The following is a 26,875-nucleotide window of genomic DNA, read 5'->3' as shown; positions in this document are numbered from 1 at the left end:
CACAGTATACAGCAAATCTCTAAGTTTCAGCTGCAATTTGGCAAAATGTATAAAAAAATTTGATGTTAATGTACTAACCTAAACTTTTACCACAGAATTTTTGGCAGGTGCAATACAAATATATCTTAGAAAAAAATGCCTGTAATGCACATATTATTTATCAAACTAAATATGTGAACAATTGTTAAAATCTGCAAAATAATAGTAAAATATTGATTTCTCTGTATATTATATAAAAAATTTTGTAGCCTCATTTCTTTTTCCTCAACACACCTCACATTTCTTCTAAAGCAATATTAATATAACTAACGAATCTTACCATAAATATTCCAAATGACAACGTAACTGAAAACGCACTGCCTCCAATTGTAATCAGAATAGCATACATTGCAAGGACACATGTAACAGAATGAAGAATATCCAAGCCTGCAACAACAAACTTATTTAATGCAAATTCTAAAGTAATTAGTCATGTTATAAATAAATGCATACTTTTTTATCTTTAAAAAATTATGCAACTGCAGAAAAAAACAGAAACAAGATTATGGACTGGGTGACAAGAAATGTATACATTCTTTCAGAATGATTCAGAATAATTTTGTATTTCAAGAATGATAAATCATTCTTGAAATACAAAACAATTCAATACTGAGAAGTTTGCTAACAATGAATTTCTACACACACTGTATTCTAAACAGAATATATTACGCTATCTATAATACCATCTTTCTGCACTGTTAAAGCATGCTTACAAAACTTGTGACTAGCAAGTTGCTAATATTACAGATTCCTAAAGAAAGCCAATAAGTCTGAAACAGTGCTATCTAATAGCACAACCTTAAAAATGAACTAATAAAAGATGAACATAAGGACACACTTAATTGGCAGTGTTATCCACTAATTCCATGTTATATATGTATGTGTAGACATGGATCTGGAAAAAAAAAAATGGCAGAGCAGCCATCATAATGAATGACAGTAAAAGTGAGAAGAATGATAGCGAAAGTTGGACGCATGTTAGTCCGAAAGTAAGGAAACAAAGAAAGATAAATGAGAGTGAAAGTGAGAAGAGAGGGTCGAGAGTTAGAAAGTTAGAAAGATTAATGATAGAGAGAATGTGTCACGAGATTCGGAAGGTGAATTGGATTGGATGAGGCAAGAAATGAAATGGATGCGGAATGAAATTAAGAGAATTCAGGTCAAAACTATTAAAAAAAATCATGATGGCATGAAAGAGTTAACGAAAGATGAACGAGTGGCGTTGTATGGCGACTCCATTATTAAAGGTGTGCTAGAGTATAAAATGCACAAGATATGTTTTCCAGGCAGTAAAATGAGTGATTGAGGCATTGGATATGAGGTGGGAGCGAGCAAAAGAGTTAATTGTATTAATTGGTACAAATGATTTGAGAGAGAACAAAGAGCAGGTCAAAATGAATGTCAGGAGACTGCTTGGAAAGATAAAAGAGAATAGTGTGACAGGAAGGGTAGTCAGTGTGTTGCCTAGGTATGATTGTGGTGAAATGAGGCGGAGAGCAAGGATTATGAATGATATTCTGGCTGAAATGTGTGAGGAGATGGGAGTACAGTTTGTTAATGTGTGGAATGAGTTTGAGGGACGAAGTGAGCTGTATGGGAGTGATGGACTGCATTTGAGTGGTTATGGTGTGAGTAGCTTGGAGAGACTGCTGCTGGAAGGTAGAGAAGTGAATAGAGAGAATGAATCAGATCGAGAGGGGAGCGATGTGGAAGAGCAGGAGAGTAAGACAGGAGAGATTGAAGAAGTGGAAATGAATGGGGAAGTGAGTGGTATGAGTATAGAAAATGAGAGAATGGGTGTGCAAGAGGAGCAGGAAAACGGGGAGGCTCAGGGTGGACAGGGGTACACAGCGTGAGAAAGGTGGATGCTCCAAGAGGAGGTGAGAGCATGTGTAGGCAGGAAAGAAATGGGATCACCAGGGATCAAGAGGAAACAGATGGAATTGCAAAGGGTTCTGAAATGAAGAAGCAGAAAGGGAAATGGCCCCAGTCCAGCATGGAGAGATCACATCGAGTGGGTGGTATCAGTGGAACTAGCTGTAGATCCAGAAATGAGCTGTTGTGTTTGTATACCAATGCTAGAAGTATAAGAAACAAGGCGGATGAAATGGTTGCACTAATTGCATCTGTGCACCCAAAGATTGTCGGAATAAGTGAGACATGGTTAGATGAGGACGACATCCTGACAGGAATAGAGATGGAAGGGTATGATGTGTTTCGTGAGGATAGAAGGGATAAAAAGGGAGGGGGAGTGCTATTGATGATAGAGCAAGAGTTATGTCCATACAAGGTAGAGATGCAAGAGGGAAATAGGGCCAGTGGTTTTGAGGCAGTATGGTGTGAGATAGAGGCGAATAGAATCAAATACTTGGTGGGATGTTGTTATAGACCTGGTAATGTGGATAGTGGTGATAGTGAAATGTATAGTCAAATAAGCCAAGCAAATATCTTGGCTTATTTGACTATAAGCCAAGATATTTGCTTGAATAATTAAAATCACCCATAATGAAATGATCATTATGGGTGATTTTAATTATGGCAATATAGACTGGAATGAAGAGATAGCAACTGGAAGTAAAGAAAATGAGTTTCTTGAGTTTTTGAGGGATAATTACCTCAGACAGTATGTAACAGAGGGCACACGAGGATTAAGGGTCTTGGATTTGGTCATCTCATCGGAGGATGTAATTATCAATGAGGTGTCAAATCATCCACCAATTGGTGAAAGTGACCATGAGGTGATTACCTGGGTGGTTGCCAGCAGTGCAAGGACCCCTGTGAAAAAAGGGTATATGTGGAACTACAAGGGGGGGGGGGGTGATTATGAAGAGCTCAGGAGACAGCTTGCAAGTGTAGCATGGAATGAGGAGTTAGCTGGAAAAGAGATCAATGCAGCTTGGGGGATTTTCAAAAATTATTTAGTAGATGCAATGTCTAAATGTATACCACGGGTGAGAAGGTTAAATAAGGTAGGTGTGAGATGGATGAATAAAGAGATTAAGCATGCGATACAGAGAAAAGGGGCATTGTGGAGGCGGCATAAGAGAAGTGGAAGTAACCAATTTCATGAGGTCTACAAAGACCAGGCAAGGAGGGTGACTTGGTTGGTGAGAGTAGCTAAAGAGAGGTATGAACAGCAGTTAGCTAATGAAGCCAAAAAGAATCCTAGGGAGTTCTTTCGATATGTAGCCAGCAAAAGAAAGAATGATTATGGAAGGATGATATTGATCGGAGGAAATGGTATAAAGACAGCTGATGCAGAATGTGTTGTGGAGATACTTAATGAGCAGTTCATAGAGAACTTTCAATCTTGTGAATGTGACTTCCTGGAGAGATTGAGAGCAGTTGATGATGTGGAGGAGAGACTGACTGTAAGTGAGCAAGAGGTGTTTGGGGGAGTTGAGTAAACTAGATATAAATAAGGCTGTGGGACTTGATAATATATCACCGCGTATTCTGAAGGAATGTGCCAGAGAGTTGACACCTGCCTTGACATATTTTTTTAATACGAGTCTTGCACTTGGTCAAGTTCCTAAAGAGTGGAAGGAGGGCAAGATTGTGCCACTTCATAAAGAAGGTGATCGAACTCAAGCATCAAACTATAGGCCTATCTCTGTGTCAAGTGTTGTGGTTAAGTTGTTGGAGAAGCTTGTGAGAACTAGGATCCATAGTTGGGTTGACAACAATGGTATAATCTTTGATGGACAGCATGGATTTGCTAAAGGGAGGTCATGTTTTAGTAATCTACTTACTTATTACAATAAAGTGACTGCTTCCTTGGACAGAGGAGAAGGATACACAGTAATATACTTGGATTTTGCAAAAACATTTGATAGAGTACCTCATGATAAGCTGACAGTCAAACTAGAGCAGATGGGGTTGGATATTAGATTAGTGCATTGGATTGGAGACTGACTATCTGATAGGTATTAACAAGTTGTGTATGGGGGTGCGATATCCAGGAAAAGGAAAGTCACTAGTGGAGTGCCTCAGGGGTCTGTTTTAGGGCCATTACTATTCAACTTATATATTAATGATATTGGCGAAGATTTGGATGGAGATATTCAGTTGTTTGCAGATGATGCAAAGTTGGGACGAACCATAAAGAGTAGTGAAGATGTTGTGGCCTTGCAAGAAGACTTGAATAAATTGAGTGACTGGGCAAGCAAATGGGGATGTGAGTTCAATGTTGCAAAATGTAAGGTTTTAAAATTTGGAAAACAAATATGGGATGCAGAATTTATGCTTGGTGAGAATATATTGTTGGAAGTAGAGGAAATAAGAGATCTGGGAGTGATAATGGATAAGGATCTAAAATTTAGGGGACACATCACCAAAATTGTGAAGACAACACAAAGACTTCTGGGAATGATGCGGAGGACACTGACGTGTAGAAGTAGGGAGATTCTTGTTCCATTGTATAAGGCTCTGATTAGGCCACACATGGACTATTGTGCCCAGATTTGGTCACCGGGTTTTCAGAAGGATGAAGAGATGTTGGAAAGGGTCCAAAGGCAACTGACTAAGGTAGTTTCTGACCTCTGGAATGTTGAGTATGAGGAAAGATTGAGAAGATGTAATTTGCAGAGTCTGGTGGAGAGAAGGAAGAGGGGAGATATGATAGAGACCTACAAATTGGTAAGGGGTTGTTATAAGATCAATGGTGGAGAAGTTCTATAGAGAATAGTGGGAGATCAGGGGAGAACCAGAGGTCATCCCTGGAAACTGTATAAAGAGGGTGTGAGTAGGGGAGTGAGAGGCAGGTTTTTTTCATGCAGAGTTGTGAATGATTAGAATGCCTTGCCTGAGAGTGTGGTGTCTGCAAGGAGTTTGAGTGTGTTTAAGACACGGTATGATGAGCTGTGTGTGTGTGTGATAAAAGGACCTCCCAGATGAGTCTTTGACTACATGTGGTCTTGTTTAATAATAATAATAATTTTGATTTCAGTTTTCATACAGGTTGGATAATATTCATAACAGATCAAAGGATTTAAATGAATATATTACACTATTGATTACAGCATGATGTTTTATACCTAATAGGAATATAACGTACTTAGCAATGTGCATTTTTTGCTTTGCTTGTATTTATATATATGTGTGTGTGTGTGTTCCAACAATGATCAACCCACTACATACTCAGTAAACTAAGATAGATCCGAAATCATATATAAATGTTATACAAATTAGGTGGATATTGAATCCAACATTATTTCAAAGCCGAATATATAGAAACTACAAGAGTTTCATGCCGAATATAGAAACTATAAAAGTTTTAGCAGAACCAAGCATAAGCAACCTTTCAGGACAGGGGCAACTCTTGGCAAAGGAGTAAGTTCTGATCACTTTCCTTAGTATTCTCCATAATGCAAAACATCTTTGTCACGAGTTGCTCCTGTCCTGAAAGGTTGCTTATGCTTGGTTCCACTGAAACTTTTATACTTTCTATATATTCGGCTTTGAAATAATGTTGGATTCAATATCCACTTAATTTGTATAATTTTGCATAACCAAAGTGAAGCCTCATGGCTCTTTATTTCAGTAATTCTTGGTAACTTTTAAAATATGACTCCTTTTGGCAACTCATATGGGAAAGAATGACTTCTGTATCACTTCAACCTGGGTATTTTACATCTGGGTCTGGGTCCCACCGACAAGACTGCAACAAAGATCGAAACTGGTCTGGGTAGTGATCCCTTCCCATAATGCATAGCATCATACATATCCACAAGGAGATATGCTTTGCATTATTGAGAATACTAAGGAAAGTGATCAGAACTTACTCCTCCTTTGCCACGAGTTGCCCCTGTCCTGAAAGGTTGCTTATGCTTGGTTCCACCAAAACTTTTATAGTTTCTATGTTAGGCACGAAACTCTTGTAGTTTCTATATATTCGGCTTTGAAATAATGTTGGATTGAACCTTGAACTGTTCACCTTAATGTCAACATCAGCTACAACCTTTCTGGTTGTTACTCCTCTGTTATTCAGCAATGCCATTCACGAGACAATGTCCACAAGAACAACAATGCATCAAAATTCTGATTCAAATGTTAGCAATCTGTTGATAATTTAAAACCACAGTAAATGTACTCAAGCAATGTGCCTCGTGAAATCTTCTAGAAAAATGAAATTGGTAGTGCCTTCAGAAATACGGTTATTTTCCATATCATTCGACTATATAAGTTAATTATTTTTTTTGAAAGATATATATAAATATATAGTTCATCCGTTGTAAACTGCTGATATCACAGGTTTCTACCTATCACTGAACATAGCTCAGTCAGTATTTATAATGCCCTTTGGATGAAATGACCTGGTTTTTGAATCCTGTCTAGGAAGCAAAGAATCCAGGGCTTTTCAAGTGAAGATGAGTTAGCCAGCCTCATACAGAGGTGGCAGGATTTTTCATCTCACTAAACAGACAAACTGGCCAAAAGTACACATGTAATTTAATTTATAGACATAATACACTGACCTTGTAGCCATCCAAAACCCCCTCTATGTGGGGCACCTGTTCGAGGTGGAGGGGACCTCCCAGTGATGGTACTGGCACTTTTCATTCTTCCTCTTTTTCTTTACTTTACTTACCATATTCTTGGCTCTGCTTCTGCTGAGTCTTTTTCACTATCCTTTTTTCCAGACTACCATCACTGGGATCCAGCGCCCTGCCATGTTGTTTGCCGTGCGGTGTGACCCGTGGACATCCTGGTAGTCTTGCACTACTTTGGCCCCTGCTTTGGCAAGATGGGCGGTCCTGGATGGCCCAGCCAGGATCAATCGGCTAGTGGGCTTGCCTACAAGGGTCAACAATGTTGTAGTACGTCTCTCACCCCATGGTCCGTGGTTGGATCCTAGACCTGCTGTAGTGTGGATATAGTGTCCATGTCTGGCTCCATGGTGGGTGGGGAGCTCTGGTGCCGAACTAAAACCCCCTTGAGCATGAATCCTAAATCCTCAAATGTTTCAGGGACCCCTAACAAAATCCCAACCAAGTACTGATACTGTAGATACAGCATACGGAAACAAAAGCAAGAAACAAAAGATATTGGATACTAACATAAATGTAAAACCTTCTTAATCATTTGATGCAACAGGTGAAAAACCAATTGGGAAAATGTCACCCTTCTTTATTCAAAAAAGGCTTAGAAGGACTGACAGGACCTTCCAAAACTGTTAAGAAATTGCGTTCTGGTGATATCCTCATGGAAACACATTGTGTTGTCAGCAACATTCCAAGAAACTACTGAGAGTAACAACAATAGGTGGAATACAAATCACAGTAACACCTCATAGAACACTCAATTCCAGTAGAGGAGTGATATTATAATGGGATCTCCTTGATGTTCCTGATGAGGAGATATGTTCAGAGCTTAAAATCAAGGAGTGACTGGTGTGAGGCGCATCCTGATAGGTAGGGATGGTCGCCTGGTTTCAACCAAGACCATCATCCTTACTTTTAATACACTTAGGCCTCCGACATCTGTAAAAGCAGGGTATCTCAGCTGTCCTGTTAGAATGTACATCCCTAACCCACTGAGATTCTTTAAATGTCAGAGATGTGGACATTCCCAAACTGCCTGTTTTGGTTCTACTACCTGTGCCCGATGTGGTAGTAAAGAACATGATAATAAATCTTGCTGGGTCTGGCTCCCACTGATGAGACTTCAACAAAGGTCGAAACCGGTCTGGGTAGTGATGCCTTCCCATAATTTTAGCAAAACACGTTTAGCAAAAAAAGCTAAATGTGTCAACTGTCAGGATGATCATCCAGCTTACTCTCGTGCATGTCAGAAATGGAAAGATGAAAAAGATACAAAAAATTAAAACATAACAAAACATAACATATCAGGATGCAAAAAGAAAGCTGGCCACCATTACACTGAGATCCTCTAATCTCAGTGTAATAAGAGGATCTCAGTATATTCTGAGATCTTCTTATGCTGAAAAAGTAACAATTAAAAAAGTGCCAACAGCAACTCAAATATGTACGTCTGTTCCACCATCTGATAATTTCACCATACCTGAACTTTATGATCACAAGTGCTTCTCTGTTGAGCGCATTAATCACAAGACCTATGGCCTTACTCCAGAGACAACTTCAAAAATGATCCCAGTTGATGAAAACTCACCTGTCAAAAAAATTATGGCAGAGATATAACTGAAAGATAAACCACCAGACACTCACGCAGAAAAAATGGATACCTCAGTACCCACTGAAAGTAAACTAAACCTACCAACTGACCCTAACATATTTGATGTTTTCAACCAGAGGAAGAGATGGACACAAGCCGTCCATACTTCCCTAAAACAATGGATAAATATAAATCTGACAAAGGTAAGTCCTCAACCTCCCGAAAACCAGACAAGTCAATAAAATCAAGACAATAGGAAAATTTTTACAATGGAACTGTTGTGGAATTTGCCAGAATATCGATGATATCAAGATGTTGTTGCAGAAACACAAACCTTTCTGTTTCTGTCTACAGGAAAACGTACTTAAGACCCAATGAGGACCGTACCTTTAGGAATTTCACTGTTGTACGTAATGACAGAACTGGAGGCGGTCCTGCTCATGGAGGAGTAGCTATCCTAGTGGGCAGTCACATTCCTTTCCACCATGTCTAGTTTAATACTACTCTGGAAGCAGTAGTGATTCGGCTCTCTGTGGGATTTCTTGTTACAGTATGTTCAATTTATTTTCCACTGAGTGCTGAGTTAAATGAAATTGATCTTGACAATCTTATCTTGCAACTGCCTGAATCCATAATTTTGATGTAGTGACTTTAATGGTCACAATACTCTGTGGGGTACTGCCAACACTAACAGACGAGGTCGAATCATTGAAAGAGTCCTTGATAACAATAACCTCTCCCTTTTCAATAATAAAGTTAATATTTTCTTTCATATGCCTACCTGTTTATATTGTGTAATTGATCTTACAATCTGTTCCCCTTCCATTCTTCCACTGCTCACATGGGATGTTGAGGAGAACATATACAGAAGTGATCACTTCCCTGTTCTATGCACAATGTCCTCATAAGAACCATGTTCACCCACATGAATAACTATATGGAAAATGGACCAGGCTGACTGGAATAGTTTTTCTCATCTTGCAAAATTTAATGCTGATACTATCAGTCAAACATCTATCAATGAAGCGGTAAAGTATATAACAGAGTGCACTGTCCAGGCAGCAGCAGCCTCCATCCCAAAAACATCATCTCAGTTTCCATTCTATCCAAAGCCGTGGTGGAACCCAGAATGTCAGACAGCCAAAAAAAAATCAACACAGAGCATGCAGCATATTTCGTAGATACCCCACCACATCAAACTTAATAGCTTTCAAGCGTGCTCGAGCCAAAGCATGTTATGTGAGATGTCAGAGTCAAAAACAATCATAGATCCAATTTACTACATCAATTAATCAAATGACCAGTCCAAAAATTGTATGGGATAAAATCCAGAAAATGAAAGACAGATATAGTACACACTGTTTGTCTACCATAGACTTTAGTGGAAGTGTTACTGCTGATCCCAAAGCTATTGCAGACACTTTGGGAGCAACTTTTGCTAGAATCTCAGCAACAGCATCATATTCTCCTGAATTTATAATACTGAAAGAGCAGCAAGAGAAACAAAGGTTTAATTTTTCTACCAACATTCTTCAACCATATAATCAGCCATTTGTTAAAGAGGAACTAAAAAGAGTTCTCTACAATTTCACCCTAGTGCAGTAGGGCTTGATGACATCCAATATGAAATGATAAAACATCTACCATCATCTTCTATGGATCTTCATCATAACACTAATTATGGGTATAGACCATATTGGTCTGTTCTGGTCTCATTATTCATCCAATATCCTTTTTCGTGGTCTACCCTGCCTTCTCTTTCCATCTTTTAAAATGTCTTTGTTCCTTTTTTGATCTAATAATGTGTATTTTGCAGTTGTTCTCATAAATCTCATTTCACTTGTTTTTATTTTTTGTTTATCTTATTTTGTTTATTGCCCAAATTTCACTGCCAAAGTATTGTGTATTTTCAAGCGTGTTTCTTTTTGTACTATATTTGGGTTGAGTGTTCTATTTATCAGGCCTATAATCTGTAAAAATTTTGGAGTTTTTCATTTTGTCTTTTTCTCTTTCATATGACATTTCACATCTATTATTTTATTATTAATAACTATTTTGCTTCTAACTGGAGTTTGTCCACAAAATGCCATTGTTTTAGTTTTATCTATGGAAATTTTCATTCCAAACTGTTCTACTATAATGTTTAAATTATATATTGCTCTTTGTAAATTGTCTTCCTTATCTGATATTATTATCTGATCATCTGCAAATAATAGCGTATTTATTTTGTTATTTTGGGAAATTTCTATACCTTGATTGTTTAAGGTGTTCCACTGTATTAATATTTCATTAATGTAAATATTGAAAAGTGTTGGAGACAGAGGGCATCCCTGTCTTACTCCTTGGTTTATAGATTGTTTTTCAGACAACTTTTCATTTATTTTTATTTCATTATCTTTATATATATTCAATATTGCATGCAGTAAAATATTAGGTATATTTATTCTTTGTAATATATCAAACAGTATATATGTTTTTACTTTGTCAAATGCTTTTTTGTAATCTATAAACAAAAGATGTAATAAATTTACTTTAATCCTTTATCCAAGTGCAAGCAAACAAAGTTCACGCCTGAAGTATCATCAGGACTCAGGCAACTCATAGCAAAGATGGACCAAGTCTTATCACTCCTTGTCTCAGTATCTCCCATAATGCAAAGCACATCTCCTTGCAGACATGTGTAATGCAATGTATTAAGGGAAGGGCCACTACCTAGACCGGTTTCGACCTTTATTGAGGTCTTGTCAGTGGGAGCCAGACCCAGAAGTGGCGATACTAAGGGAGAGGCAACGGAGAGGTCATATTTACTTATACGAGTTGCCAAAAGGTGTACTACCTTATTATTAAATTACCCTGGATTTAGAGAAAGATGTTGGAAGTTTATTTTGACAAGGAGTGATGAGAGCTTGGCCCACCTTTACTATGAGTTGCCTCAGTCCTGAAGATACTGCAGGCGCAAACTTTGTTTGCTTACACTTGGATAAAGGATTAAACTATATTTATTATAGTCTAACCAAGTGGAAAATAAACTTCCAAAAAACAAAAGATGAGTTTCCAAATTAAATTCTCTTCTTTTTTCTATAAGTAGCTTTAAACAGAAAGCTGCATCCATTGTAGAGCATCCTTTTCTAAATCCATTTTTACATTCTAATAATATTTTTTCACTGTATATTTTTAGTTTTTCATTAAGTATTCTGCTATATATTTTGTAGCATGTATTCAATAAACTAATACCTCTGTAGTTAGCAGGTTTTGTTTTATCCCCTTTTTTAAATATAGGTATTACTATGCTTGTATTCCATTCTATTCGTATTTGTATATATTTTATTTAAAAATTATAGTAATCTTTGATAAAATTTTTTTCCAGCAAATTTATACAGTTTGGAGTTTATCCCATCTTCTCCTGCTGATTTAGCATTTTATTATTTTATTTAGGTTGTCCTTTAATTCTTTCATTGTTATCATATCATTTAAGATATTTTATACCTTTCTGGTGTAATTATTTTTCACCAGTATTATCCGTCCAAAGATCTGTAAAGGATTCCAAGAATTCTTTTATATCTATTTCACAATTTACATTTGCAGTTTCTTTTATATCTGCATTCATGTGTTTTAGTATTTTATATGCACTGGGTCTTATTTTGTATATGTCATTTTCTAGATATGACAAAATTTTTCCAAGCTTTCTCTGTCTCTCTTTCGGTTATTGCTCATCATGTTTTATATTCAATTTCATATTCTTGTTTTTTGCTACTTAACCATCTTTTAAAAGCCAGCTTTTAATTTTCAATTATTGTTTTTATTTGATTGTCCCATATATGTAATTTTTTATTTTTATGATATTTTCTGTGTGTTCCTAGACTTTCATATGCTGCTGATGCGATAATTTCTTTTATGTTATTCCATTCTTTCTCAACGTCTTCATTTTCTTGTATTTTTCTAAGTAGTTATTAATCCTCTGTTAGTAAAAATTTCTTATACTTGAATCATTTAGTAGTCTTACTTTGTAATTAGATTTTGTTTCTCATCATCATATTCCTGGTATATACACTCAAGCGGTGTACAGGATATGATAGCACTACATGAAAAATTTACATCATTACTAACTTCCTATCTACAATTTTCCTCCAAATCAGTCTGTTATTACCTGTCAAGACTCCAATATTATCAGTTCTTATATTTCTTCTTTTAAGGCACTTTTTTACTGTATCAATCCACCTATATCGTGGTCTTCCTCTGGGTCTTTGTAATGCCAACCTGGCAGAGAACACTTGTTCTGCTAATCTTTCCTCTCCCATTCTGTTTAAGACCATACCACCTGAGATTAGCTCTGCTAATGCATTCCTGGATGCTGACAATGTCAAGTTCTTTCCTAATACCCTCATTTTTAATATGATATTGCCATTGATGCCATCTGTTCATGCCCCTCATCTTTCTCAGGACTCTCATATCTGCAGTCTCTAGTCTCTGTTCAAGTGTTTTACTTCTTGCCCAGCTCTCAGCTCTATAAGTAGTCCGCGCAGTCAGCCTAGTGGCTTTGCGCTTCGCAACCATATGCCTGGGGAAGGAGTGTCCTAGGTTCGATTCCCGTCACTGACGTGAGGAGCTTAAGGATCTTCCTCAGCCATAGCCAAGTTAGTCGGCGTGAACAGCAGGGTTTTCTCCCCAATTTATCTGAGGTTTTTCATCCCGTAAGCAGGTAAACCGGCTCCTTGAACACACACACGGATCTACAGCCATAAACACTTCACCCCACCATGATGGGACTCATAGGGATGGGGGAGAAAAGGGAGGAAACTCCATACAAATAAATAAATAAATAAATATCCATAAGTTAAAATTGGTTTGAACCCTGTCCTGTATACAGCTAATTTAGTGTTTTGGCTAATTTCACTCTTATTCACACATAAATTTATACAGTTGACTTCCTACCATACCAGTTTTGTTGATTCTGTTGTCTATTTCCATATTTAAATTACCATCTTCACTAAAAATCGTGCCTAAGTAGCTGAAATGTTTTACTTGTTCTATAGGTTCTCCATTCACAATGCAGTTGATATTTTCAATGTTTCTGCCTATTTTGTGGATAGCGTATCCGATCTCCAGCTAAAAGGCTGCGGATTCGAATCATACCATGGGCATGGATATTTGTGACTGTCTGTGGAAATACCAGTGGTGGTGGTCAGTAGTAGATGAATTGGCGTAGTTGCGGCAGTTGGTGTTTGAATGGTGAAGACGGAGATGTAGAGCAGGTACCATCCCTCGATGAGTCCTTGGACTCCCTGGAGGTGTTCGACTAATAATAATAATTTTCACTCTTTGACTTTTTAATGCTGTCCTTTATACCATATCTATTACAACAGTTATTCAATTTAGTCAAGGAATCTTGCAGACCTGTAGCAGATTTATTTAGAAGTATAACATCATCTGCATAAAGCAAAGAGCTCAGATTAACATCTGCAATTTTGATATCAAGTTTAATACCACTTTCCTTCATAATGTGATCCATATAGATAATGAATAACAGAGGGTATAATGTACATCCTTGTCTGACAGCAGATTTAACATTAAACCAGCTTCCTGTACTTCCTTCAATTCTAACTGCTGACTTACAACTCAAAGACCAAGTATTGCTTGATAAAATGCCCCATTGACACCATATAACTGTAGCATTTTGCATAGCTTCTCTCTTGGTACCTTGTCATTTGCCTTTTCCAGATCTACAAAACTTAAACTTTCACTTAAAACTTAAATTTTCACTTTACGACATTTATCTGTCGTAAAGTGAAAATCTGATCCTGACAGCCTCTATTTGGCCTGAATCCAGCTTGTTCTTCACCAAGCTTCTCTTCCACAATCCTTCTCAATCCTTTTCAAGCTCTACTCCAATCATGTGGAATTTGTCCCTCTGTCCAGGCCTTATGAACTATGCAGTGCAGCCACTGAGAGACTTTTATACCTCCACACCTGTGCATTTCTGGTCGAATATCAGCTACTCCTACTGTCTTTCCACATTTCAGGAAGTATGGATACATATTCCTGACTTCAAGCCTGGTCAGTGTTTTTTACCACCGTGCTGTCATCACTGCTTGTTTCATTTAGCAATTTTTTGAAGTAATTACTCCATACTTCAAGGATATCTTTTTCTTCTGTTTTCATATCATTTTTACCATCTCTAATTCCTTTTACAGCACTCTTTTCTCCATTTCTAAGCTTCTTCAACAACCTCCAAAATATATTGCCACCTTCTTGATATTTATTTTCTGTGTTCTTAACAAAGTCCTCCGATGACTTTTGTTTGGCTAGTTAACACAGAGTTTAGCTTTCTTACATTTGTCTCTGTATTCTCGAAGAGCACAAGCTGACTTATTTGCCAAGAACTTTTGATATGCTTTCTTCTTTTCCTTCACTGTCTCTTTAACTTCCCATGTCCACCATGGAGTTCTGATTTTTCTATCCTTGCAGACAACCTCACCACATGCCTCTCTGGCTGAATCAATTAGGGTTTTCTTCAGGGCTTGCCACTGATTCTCCAAGGATTGGTTCCTGTTCTCAAACTGTTTCATTTTTTTCTTGAATAAAATTTGTGTAATTTAGTGTACAGTTCACATCTGAGAGCTGCTCAACTTTTATTCGCTTTAAAACTTTCTTACATGTAATTCTTTTCAATATGAAATTCAATTTTATCCTGCTAAAGACTAAATGGTGATCACTTCCAATTTCAAATCCTCTGTACACTTGTGTTCTGCACCAGGGAGAAAATATCACAATCAATAATAACACAGACTTTTCTTATTCATTGCCTCTTCTCTCCATGTGAATTTATGCACATTTTTATGTTAGAACATTGTGTTAATAATAACCAGTCCATGTCCTGAGCAAAAATCCAACAGGTATTTGCTATTATTATTAGCTTTGCTCTTTTCTCTAATTTTTCCCAAAATATTTTTGTATGTCTGACAATCATTTCCTACTCTGCTATTTAGATCCCCAACAAGGACCAACTTTTCTTTTTTCATTGTTTCAGTTGCTTTCTCTAAAGCCTCAAAAAATTCCTCCACTTCTACCTTAGTAGAACTTTCTGTGGGACCATAGGCACAAATAAGTCTCATTGTCCAGTTCCCCATTCTCATATTTTCCCACATTACTCTATTTGAGAATGCCTGCCATTCAAGAAGATAAGTCTCGTATTTAGTGTTGAATACCATGGCTACTCCTTCTTTTCCTTGACTGTCATTGCCTGAATATAACATTTTGTATTTATTGCTCAGAAAGATCTCACCAGTTTTTGCCCCCCCCCCTTTTTTTTGTTTCAGTTACTCCTATTATATCAATCTGGTACTTATCCAATTCCTCAGCTAGCTCCATTTCTTTGCTATTCAGGCTTCTATGTTGATAGTACTGATCTTGAACTCTAGTGATGTTGAGTTGGGGTTGGTTTTAGGATTTGTTCCAGTAGCTGACATTTCACTGTTTGCCCTGGTTCCCTGATGAAAACAAAGGGGTCTTGTTTAACCGGGCAACACCCCAGCTGGCATGAAATTCTGTCATGTTGTACCATTATTTGATATTTTGGTTTAAGCCAATAAAAATACAATTTGGTTGGCTAAATCCCAAATTGGCAGCCAATCCTTGTTTGTTCAGTATCCAGGTGCATCACAAGAAAGGTGAGGATTGGACTTTAGGTCAGAAGCCCTGGTCGGTTCTCCGCATTCCTTTAAAGGCTGTGTGGAGGTCTCCTCTCAGTTATATAACTTTGACCTTAAGCACCATTTTTTTTTATTAATAATACTATTTTTTGATACATTTTGAATTACTTTTATGAAAAAAATGCAAGCAGTTTCTTCTTTGCCATTATAAGGAAATGATCAAAACATTCAATATCATAAAAACTCTCAATGAAATACAGCAATCCCTCGATTAGTGCACTTAATGCGTTCTTTAAAACACGCGCATTAATCGAAAACGCACTAATCAAATATAATAACCTATGGGAAAAAGTATAATTCGTTCCTTAAATTTCTTTTTTGAATCTTAACTTTTTTTATAAAAGAATTAAGGTATGTCTCAGGGCCTAGTTAAAGGAAAAACCATGAAGCTGAAAGACAATAAAACATATTCAGAATATAAATTTTATTATTCTACTTCTTAACGAAGAATTGAGCTAACGTAGTTTGGCGGGCATATGTTTCTTTTTTTTCATACAACCGACGGTATGGCCCTATTGCCTCTTCTACTCTTCTGCAAATTTTACTACTTCTCGAAAGACATACGAATTGGTCGCCAACACACAAAATCATATGCTTTATAGATAAAATTTCCCAACTGTTATACAAGCAAAACAGTTACAACTTTAAAAACTACAATGATCATAAAAGAGAAATTAATTTTCCGACGTGTAATAATAAGCAACTCATCGCAGAAGACGGATTGATTACCCTATTATCGGAATGGATTCTCCTTTTTGTGACATGCGCAGGTGTTGAGGGTCTCGAATCTGTGGACGTACTATAGCAGACGACATAAATTTTGGCGGTAAAAATTTGGAACATAGCGTACATGGAAGTAGTGTAGTATGCCATTAAAAATAACTCTGTAAAATGTTTTAAATCGGTAACTAAATTATTTCATTCTGGTGAGTGATTTTTTAAAATAGTTAGCCATAAAAATGTATAGATAGAAAATTTTTAAAATCTGTAACATTTATTTTTAAAATGTATATAGGCACACTAATCGGGGCGCACAAATCAAGGGATTACTGTAAAGCCCTTAGATCTAGGCATATTGGAAGTTTATTTTTCACTTGGTTAGAGTATAATAAATTTAGTTTAATCCTTTATCCAAGTGTAAGCAAACAAAGTTTGCATCGGAAAATATCTTCAGGACTGGGGTAAGATAGTGCAACATCAAGCAACTCCAAGCAAAGGTAGACCAAGCTCTCATCACTCCTTGTCTCAGTATCTCCCAAAATGCAAAGCACATCTCCTTGCAGACATGTATATTGCTATGCATTAAGGGAAGGGCCACTACCCAGACCGGTTTCAAGCTTTATTGAGGTCTCGTCAGTGGGAGGCAGACCCAAACGTGGGGATACTAAGGCAGAAGCAATAGGAGAGGTCATATTTACTATAGGAGTTGCCAACAGGTGTACCACCTTATTATTGAATTACTCCTATATGTAAATATGACTAAGGCAGATACTAAGGCAGAAGCAATAGGAGAGGTCATATTTACCTAAAGGAGTAATTCAATAATAAGGTGGTACACCTGTTGGCAACTCCTATAGGTAAATATGACCTCTCCTATTGCTTCTGCCTTAGTATCTCCACGTTTGGGTCTGCCTCCCACTGACAAGACCTCAATAAAGGTTGAAACCAGTCTGGGTAGTGGCCCTTCCCTTAATGCATAGCAGTATACATGTCTGCAAGGAGATGTGCTTTGCATTTTGGGAGATACTGAGACAAGGAGTAATGAGAGCTTGGTCCACCTTTGCTTGGAGTTGCCTGATGTTGCACTACCTTATCCCAGTCCTGAAAATTATTTTCAGGTGCAAACTTTGTTTGCTTACACTTGGATAAAGGATTAAACTAAATTTATTATAGTCTAACCAAGTGAAAAATAAACTTCCAACATCTTTCTCTAAATCCAGAGTAATTCAATAATAAGGTGGTACACCTGTTGGCAACTCCTATAGGTAAATATGACCTCTCCTATTGCTTCTGCCTTAGTATCTCCACGTTTGGGTCTGCCTCCCACTGACGAGACCTCAATAAGGTTGAAACCGGCCTGGGTAGTGGCCCTTCCCTTAATGCATAGCAGTATACATGTCCGCAAGGAGATGTGCTTTGCATTATGGGAGATACTGAGACAAGGAGTGATGAGAGCTTGGTCCACCTTTGCTCGGAGTTGCCTGGTATTGCACTACCTTATCCCAGTCCTGAAAATTATTTTCAGGTGCAAACTTTGTTTGCTTACACTTGGATAAAGGATTAAACTAAATTTATCTAGGTATATAATCACTGATGTATCAATGTTTTGAGGTGTCATTACACCAGACAGACAGACATGAAAAATATTCATGTCTTCAGATTTTCTGTATTTGTGTCACCTTTATCGTCTGACTCATTTTGCAGTACTCTTTCTTCTACTCGCGCTTTTTTTTTTTTTTTTTCAGTAGCCTCTAGGAATATTTTCACAACTTCATAATATATATCTCCTATATTCAGAGAAGATCAGTCTTTTGTTTAACTTGATTATGTGTCATTTCTTGTAATATAATATATGAAATGAAGTCCTGAGGAGTTTAGGAGAAAGGAGAGAATGGTAACAGAATTTGTCAGAAGGGTGTCATAGTTAAATTGATACAGGAACATGAGATTTTGAATGCAAGTAAGTCTGTAATGAAGCATCATAAGCAGACATGTCAGATAGTGACATAATTGAGAAAAAATGCAAGATGAATGGAAGTGGTAGAATACATGGTAGTGATTGAGTTGTAAGAAAGTAAGAGCGTTTGGGATAGGTCTTTTATGTAGATAGAAGAAAGAAACAGCAGTACTTCATAATATCAAACAAGGATTGGTAACTTTCAATTGGTTACTAAACAATTTAATGACTTTCAAAAAAGTTAAGAAATGAGACAGTATGGGGGGGGGACAAAAGAGAAAAGGATAAAAAAAATGATCGTCAGGTATAGTAATTCTAAGTATTTGTGCCATACTTTTGTGTTGTAACAGTGCATGTTAGACAAGAAAATAAGGGTTACAGGCAAGCAGGTAGAACACATAAAAGATATGATCGGATTAGTTATACAAAACAACTTGAAAGGAGATAAACAAGGTATATGATAGGAGACATGATAGAGCTGCTGAATGAGATAAAAATGACAAGCAAAAGGATCAAGACTGAATCTGTCTGAAAGTATGACATGAGTAAGCTGAAACATGAGCAGATGACTCACTGATGACTGAAACATCAATGAGCAGATGCAGGAAAAATCATATATAGTATATTGATACATGGAGTGATTTTCATGGCAGAAAAAACTTGTACTTGCAGGATAGATTTACACTTACATGGATTTACTGTAAGGTACTTGGATAAACTGTTTTTCAATGAAGAACTAAATACAGGCATGACATTATGGCTGCATGAGAGCTTAGACACATGCACTAAGGTAAGAATCAGAGACTGTTATGAGTGAGCGAGTGATAAAGAGAGAGGAAGAAAAGAAAGTATGGAATGAATGACCACAAAAATGGTAAGACCCTTTGGTTATATTTTTGGTTGTTTTTTTTTTAACCACTGTTCTGTAACTGTTTATCTGATGTATCAGTGTTTTGAGGTCATTACATCAGTGTTGTCATGCAAGAAATTGATAACTACAGCAGTAAGGTAAGGAATTCATGTCTCCATCTATCTCCATCTGTTTTGAGGTCATTACATCAGTGTTATCATGCAAGAAATTGATAACTACAGCAGTAAGGTAAGGAATTCATGTCTCCATCTATTCAGGTGTTTCTGTTTGAACCAGGGTTTTAAGAGTCACTCAAATATGCATCAGCTTAGCAGTTGGTTATCACACAAGTTCATTAATGCAAGAAACATCAGAAATAAAAGGTGAATATCAGAAATAAAATATGAATTTTTAGCATTGATAAATAATATAAGATCCCAAACCACTGGCATTACCAAGACAAGAACAGAAAAGGATACTCTTACAGAAATAGAACATGATGGATAGAATGTATTTGGGAAACACAGACAGGACAGAATGGATAAGAATTGATAATGACTGCAGAGAGATTAAATCCAACTAGAGTAGAGATCTTGATTGGAAGTAGCATGAGTAATATAGGCTGTTAATTCGAGCCTTCACTGGCATGAAGATGAGGCTAACAGATCAGCACATCTGTAATTTTTGCAGTTTAAGTTCCAACACAGAACTTCTGCAGCTTAAAAGCTCTTTATTTGGAAAGACCTGGTGTTTGAATCCTATCTAGGATACAAAGAATCTTTATCAGGGCTTTTCAATTGGAGGTGAGTTAGCCAGTCTTATACAGAGGTGAAAGAATGCCAAGTTCTTGGCTATGACAGGTCATTTGGCCAAACATGAAAGGGAAGATGGGGGGGGGGGGGATCATAACACTAAAGCAACAAAACAAATACAATATGTATTTATTTAGCTGATCATATTTTGCCTTTTTTTCCCCCCACCCAGCATCATCACAATAAACACTAATGATTAGTACATTACACAAAAACTAACAAATATTAAGTAACAACTGCAGATCTGGTGACATCTCCCACAAAGAACAGAAATGTTTACCATCACTATTATGGCAAGTTGAGGCTGGCAAACCATGCTTCACAGAGGATTAGATGGAAGAAAACCAAAGCGATATGTGAACTGTTACAAGTCAGAGAGAAAAAGACTGTTTTTGGAAGCAGCAGCTATGAAACATTCCCTTCATCTCAATACTTATAGTTGTATTGTATTGAAAATCTGGGAGACAGTCATTTTAAGATCAACTTAATACTTGTAAACTTCTCTTTATCTAGCAACAATAGATAGTGCCAAATTAGGACTTCAGTTTTTGTCATCTCTGTAAAACTGTTCTCACTAATAGCTGACTGTTAGATGTTGAATAGTATGACAACACTGCTTGACAAAATCAACAAAACGCTTAGAAAATGTGGTGTAATGTGCAGTTTATGAAAAAGCAGTTATGGTCATATAGAACAGAATAACAATGAAATGAGGAGACAGTCAGAATGTCAGACAGGTATAAGGAATGACACATGTAGGTATAAGAATTACCAAAAAGATCATATTGAGAACTCAACACAGTATGCTTGAAAACTAGTTTATTTTATTTATTTATTTTTTTTTTTAGCCAATTTGGTGGAAATCTTAGTTTTGCCTGTACTAAATAGTGATCTGTGTCAATTTCTAGCTCTCTTCTAACTTTAACGTCTAGGAAGAGGTTTGCTGCTTTTTCATTTGCTATAAAGTAGTCTATTATTGATTTTTGTCCTCTTGCACACCACATATATTTATGTATATTTTTATGTTTGTAAAATGTATTCATTATTTTTAAATTATTATATATTGTATATTCAATGAGTCGCTTTCCATTTTTGGTTACTGTTGGTTCTCCAAATTTTTTTATATTATTGTTTATTTTTTTTCATTCCTATTCTGACATTAAGATCTCCAGCTATAATTATATAGCTGGAGATCTTAATGTCAGAATAGGAATGAAAAAAATGACTCATTGAATATACAATATATAATAATAATGGTCTGTTTTATGTAATTTTTCATATTCCTTGTAACTCTTTGTAAAAGTAATCATTTTCTTCTTCTTTTCCTTCTTCAGCGGCATACACTCCAACAACTATTAAATTTTCTTTATTTAATTTTAATCGCACTTCTAATATTCTTTCATTCCAGTATGTATAATGAGTTATTTTTGCTTTAATTGATTTATGGATCCAAATCATTAAACCAGCTTTTGCATGTATTTGTTTGTCCACTCCAATATATATGATATTGTAGTTAGCTGTTTCTTTTGTTCCTATAAATTTCTTTTTTGTTTCTGTAAGAACTACAATTTCTATATTTTCTTCATTTAAAATTTTATCTAATTCTTCTTCTTTATATGCTATACTTCTAATGTTCCATGTAGCATATTTCACCACGTTTTTCTTTTTACAAAGTTTCTTAACCTTTTCCAGTTTGTCAGTCGTTTCTCATGTTTTCTGTCCGGTTTGGATTTCGTTGAGACTTGAAAGTAATATGTGTTTCCCTATGTCAAATGACTAGCATGATGATAGGTATCCTAGTGGTGGAGCTGCCACCTTAAGACAACTAGGCTTGCCTTTTTTTAGTAGATAGTGGAAACTACAGTTTGAGAGGAAAGAGTCCCCCCCCCCCTCGCCCTCGAATTGCTCTAATAGCACTGGGGGGAAGGAGTAAGAAGTAAGAGAGAGTAGAGGGAAAGAAGAGTAGAAGACTAGTCTCCAGATATGATATACCAAGTGTATATTGTATGAAGTAGGATCAGGTCTAGCTTAGGCATCTCAGGTTTGCTTCTTCTAAGAGAAGAAGATTCTTCTCTTTTTATACAATAGAATACTTGCAGAGAAAGAGTTTCCAAATTCTTGGCATAAGTCAACTGTCATTGCTATCCCAAAACCAGGAAAAGATCCAACACAAGCAAATAATTATTGACCCATTGCTCTGACCAGCTGTCTTTGTAAGATACTAGAGAAAATGGTTAATGCCAGACTTCTCTGGTATTTAGAAAGCAACAGTCTTCTCTCCAGTACACAGTGTGGTTTCCATAGACATTGTTCAACTTCAGACCATTTGGTTTGTTTAGAAACTTGTATAAGAGATGCATTTCTGAAGCAAGAACATCTCATTTCAGTTTTCTTTGACATAGAAAAAGTGTATGACACAGCCTGGAGATATGACATATTAAAAGAGCTCTATAACCTAGGTCTCAAAAGACACCTCCCTGTATTTATTAAAAACTTTCTGTCCAGGTGAACTTTCCAAGTCAGAGTGAGAAATATGCTATCTCGACCATATCATCAAGAACAGGGTGTTCCCCAAGGCTCTGTCTTAAGTGTGACCCTTTTTGCTATTAAAATTAACTCAATCATTAAACAGCTTCCTCCCACTGTAGACAATGCTCTATATGTTGATAACTTCACAATTTACTGTCACTCATGTAACATGAGGGTAATCGAAAGACAACTTCAGCAAGCAATTGATCATGTCTCTCTGTGGGCTCTTAATAATGGGTTTAGGTTTTCAACAGAAAAAAGTGTGTATACACTTCTGTTGAAAACGCACTCATCACCCAGATCCTGAATTAAGAATGGGACATACTGTTATTCCAGTAGCTACAGAAACCAAGTTCTTGGAACTCATCTTTGACAGAAAACTTACATTTCTAGCACAGTTTCGTCAACTAAGAGAAAAGTGCAAAAAAAACTTTGAACCTCCTTCGCACTCTATCCTCTACTGAGTGGGGTTTATGATCGAGCTTCATTGCTCCATCTTTATTGTGCACTTATATGTTCAAAGCTGGATTATGGGTCCCAAGTCTATGGTTCTGCAAGACAGAGACTACGATGGTTGGATTCCATCCATCATCAGGGTATACTGGTGCCTTTCGCACATCACCCACTCAAAGTCTTTATGTTGAAGAAAATGAACCGGCTCTATCACTTCGGCAAAAACAGTTATCTCTTAATTATGCCCTAAAAATAAAATCTCTCCCAGATCATCCTACATGGACTAGTATCTTCTCTCTGCATTGGGAAGCTCAATATCAAACACATCAAACTGCTATACATCCTTTTGGTATGAGTGTTAAAGAAACTGTGCAAGCTGCTGGTATAAATGTTGACAACATTAGCTACACTAAACATAAAGCATTCCTCCATGGCAGGTTTGACCACCATCCTGCAACTTCTCACTATGTCAGTTACAGAAATCTTATACTCCATCACCCATGTATCTGCAATTGTTTAATGCATACAGAGCAGCACATGTGGATTTCTTACCCATCTATTTTGATGGTTCAAGAACTAATACCTCTGTTGGCTGTGCTGCTGTGTTTCCTGACATTATTATCTCAAATCAGATCCCACCAGACTGCAGTAATCATACAGCAGAGTTACATGCCATTCAGCTTGCACTTGTGCATATAAAAGAAAACTGCTATCAAAAGTGTATAATTTACACAGACTCATTGAGCTCTTTACAGGCTATTTCCCCTCCTATGTATAATCCACATCCAGTACCTTATGAGGTGCCACACCTGTTTCACAAAATGAAAATCCTTAATTTTGATCTTCAGTTCTGCTGGATTCCCAGCCACATCAGAATTAAGGGAAATGAGGCTGCAGCTGCTAAATCAGCTCATACCTTCTCCACATACTGTTTGACAGTTCTATATACAGACTACAGACAGCTTATAAGATCAAAGCTAATTGCTCAGTGGGAGTCAACATGGCAGGAAACATTGACAAACAAATTATATGACATTAAACCTGAAATTAAGCACTGGCATTCTAGTCAACATACAAAGAGAAGGGAGGAGGATGTTCTTGCTAGGCTCCGCATAGGTCACAGTCACTTTAGCATTCTTATTTACTGAGAGCTGATGACCCTCCCATATGTGAAAAATGCAATACACATCTCACTATTTATCATATTCTGGTAGAGTGTCAAAAATTTACACGAGAGGCGAATGCAATTTTCACCTATCTAACCAAGCCATATATACACTCAGAGAAATGCTAGCAGACTCAGGCAGATTGCATGATGTTTTTAATTTTTAGAAAGAATTAATTTGTACAAATGCATTTGGCTGTAAATTTGTTTATATGTAAATATTATATTGCTTAACTTAACTGTTATACATACATATTATTCATTAGTTTAAAATTTTGACCAATTATGTATTACTGTAGGCCTTGTAATTTTGTTAATATGTAAATACCACAATGCTAAACTTAATTTTCATGCATATGTGCTGTATAATAATTCCTTTCTGACTCTATGTATTAGTATAATAACATTTGTTGTAATCTTACTATATGTAGATACTGCTTTCCTCGACTTGCTTTGTATATGCATATGTTAATCTGTACTGTTATCTATTTATGTACTGCTGAAACCTCTGCAGTAATTTTATTTATATGTAGATACTGCATTGTTTAACTTAAATTTTGCATATGCATTTTATTTACTAGTTTATTTTTCGACTAATCATGTATTGATGTAGGACACCTTGTCTATTTGTGTACCTTCTAGTAATTCTGTTTATACTGCATTGGTAAATTTAATTTTCATCCATGCATACTGTATAATAATCCTTTTTTTGCCTATTTTTCTACTGCTTTTACAGCAGTAGAAAAATAGGCAAAAATTTTTCTACTGCTGTAAAAGCAGTAGAAAAATGTTATAATTTTACATATATGTAGATACTGCATTCCTTGGCTTGGTGTTGCATATTTTGTACATTAACTTAAATTGTTAACTATTTTTGTACTACTGTAATAACCTCTGACCTTGTGTATTGCTGTGCCCTCTGCAGCAGTTCTGTTTATCTGTAGATGCTGCTTTGTGGAACTAGATTTTGTACAGACATATTGTTTACAATTTTCTGTAACTGCTTATGTATAGTTGTAACCTTTAGTATGGCACAGTATGACCTGTGTTGTCTTTGTGCCAAATAAACTATAAACCAAAACATCCAAAACAACCAACCAATCTATCACTGAAGAAAATGAATGAGCTTGAAATGGAACTACCTTGTGGAAAATAAAATCAAACTAATAAAAGATATAAATATATGGGGCACTATAGTGGTCCTATCTTTATCTGTTCAGTGTAATAACTGTATATGCTGAGAGTCATAATCATCTGAAACCATTGGGTTGTAACAGCTAATATAATTTTGCTGTGTGCTTTTGAATTTAAATAAAATGCTGGATGTATTTACATATCTTAAATTGAACCAGATCTTAATGGAAATTATTAAATTTCTTAAACTAAAGATAAAATTTAACAGATGTCATATGTGTTGTTTTACAAAATGCATTTTTGTGCTCATGGAAATTTGTCTTCTGAGCACAAATAAATTCTGACTGACAGGAGAAAAGCTTCAGCTTCTACGAGTGCAGATAACTTACAAAGCTTTTAGCCTACTTGAAAAACTCAATAAAGTTCTAATTTATATATGGGAAAAAAATGAGCTTTGTTTCTTTATTAGCCAAGGAAACAATGCCCATAGAGTCACATATACCAAATATTGCAAATCAAGTTCTTAACTAGAAAATGAAGAATAAAACCTGATATCCTGAAACTGGATGAAAAATATCTCCATATTGTTAAATTCTATCAGAAATTAGACTTCATATAGAAAATGATACTAAATACACATAGAAGCACACATACTTCTCTTAACAGATGTTTGAAGAAAGATATGATAAAGAAACAACACCCAGTTGGTGAGATATTCCAATCATGCACCAATAACCTTGAAAAAATAACTATAACATTTTTGTTGAGAATGCCCTTAATCTTCCCAGGATGTCATTTATCTGCTTAATATGAAATGAAAGAAATATCTCCTGTATCTGTTTCGAGTAAAGTAAAAGAATATCCAATTATTAACTCATCTACTTCTACAATATCCCTTTTCTTTGCCTGCTTTACTTACCTTTTGAAAAACTCTGCAGGTGGGTTCTTTGCTTTGATTATTTTGAATAATTTATTAAAAGAATCTTAAATTCTTTCCTAATATCAAACTAAGATAATAGACTCTTCAATGTCTTCAAACAATAAAATAAAATAAAATAAATAAATAAATACAAGACAATAAATGTAATACGCCAAATAACAACAACAAAAAAAATTCCCAATAGTATTTAAAGGCAAATCAGTCTAATAACAAAGGATGGATTCAATAAAGTCAACCACTCTCTATTTAGGTTTTTTTAAAGAAGCATGATATATGATATAAAGGTTTGATTGGAGAATACTGTTCTCACCCAACAAAATGCTTTACTGAAACATTTATTCCCCCCCCCCCCCTAAAGTTCTTTATATTATTGCTTAACAATAAGAAAAATAAAAGTTTAAAAATCATCATCATATGCTATTTTTCAAGAAGGT

General features: G+C 36.1%; 1 protein-coding gene across 1 annotated transcript in view; it reads right to left on the bottom strand.

Annotated features, from left to right (window-relative positions):
• The window catches only part of nes (lysophosphatidylcholine acyltransferase 3 protein nessy), a 389,051-nt gene that overhangs the window by 273,088 nt on the left and 89,088 nt on the right, over positions 1-26,875 (bottom strand). Inside the window, exon 3 of the mRNA XM_090408067.1 lies at positions 320-426. Within this exon, the coding sequence (XP_090264193.1) occupies positions 320-426 (107 nt within the window). The remainder of the gene's footprint in view (positions 1-319; positions 427-26,875) is intronic.

This window comes from Typopeltis vanoorti, chromosome 18, assembly GCF_054136105.1.
Source record: "Typopeltis vanoorti isolate ZY-2024b chromosome 18, IOZ_Tvanoo_1.0, whole genome shotgun sequence".
Lineage (NCBI taxonomy): Eukaryota > Metazoa > Arthropoda > Arachnida > Uropygi > Thelyphonidae > Typopeltis > Typopeltis vanoorti.
Note: the sequence above shows the minus strand (reverse complement) of the source record. Positions and strands in the feature narration are given on the sequence as shown.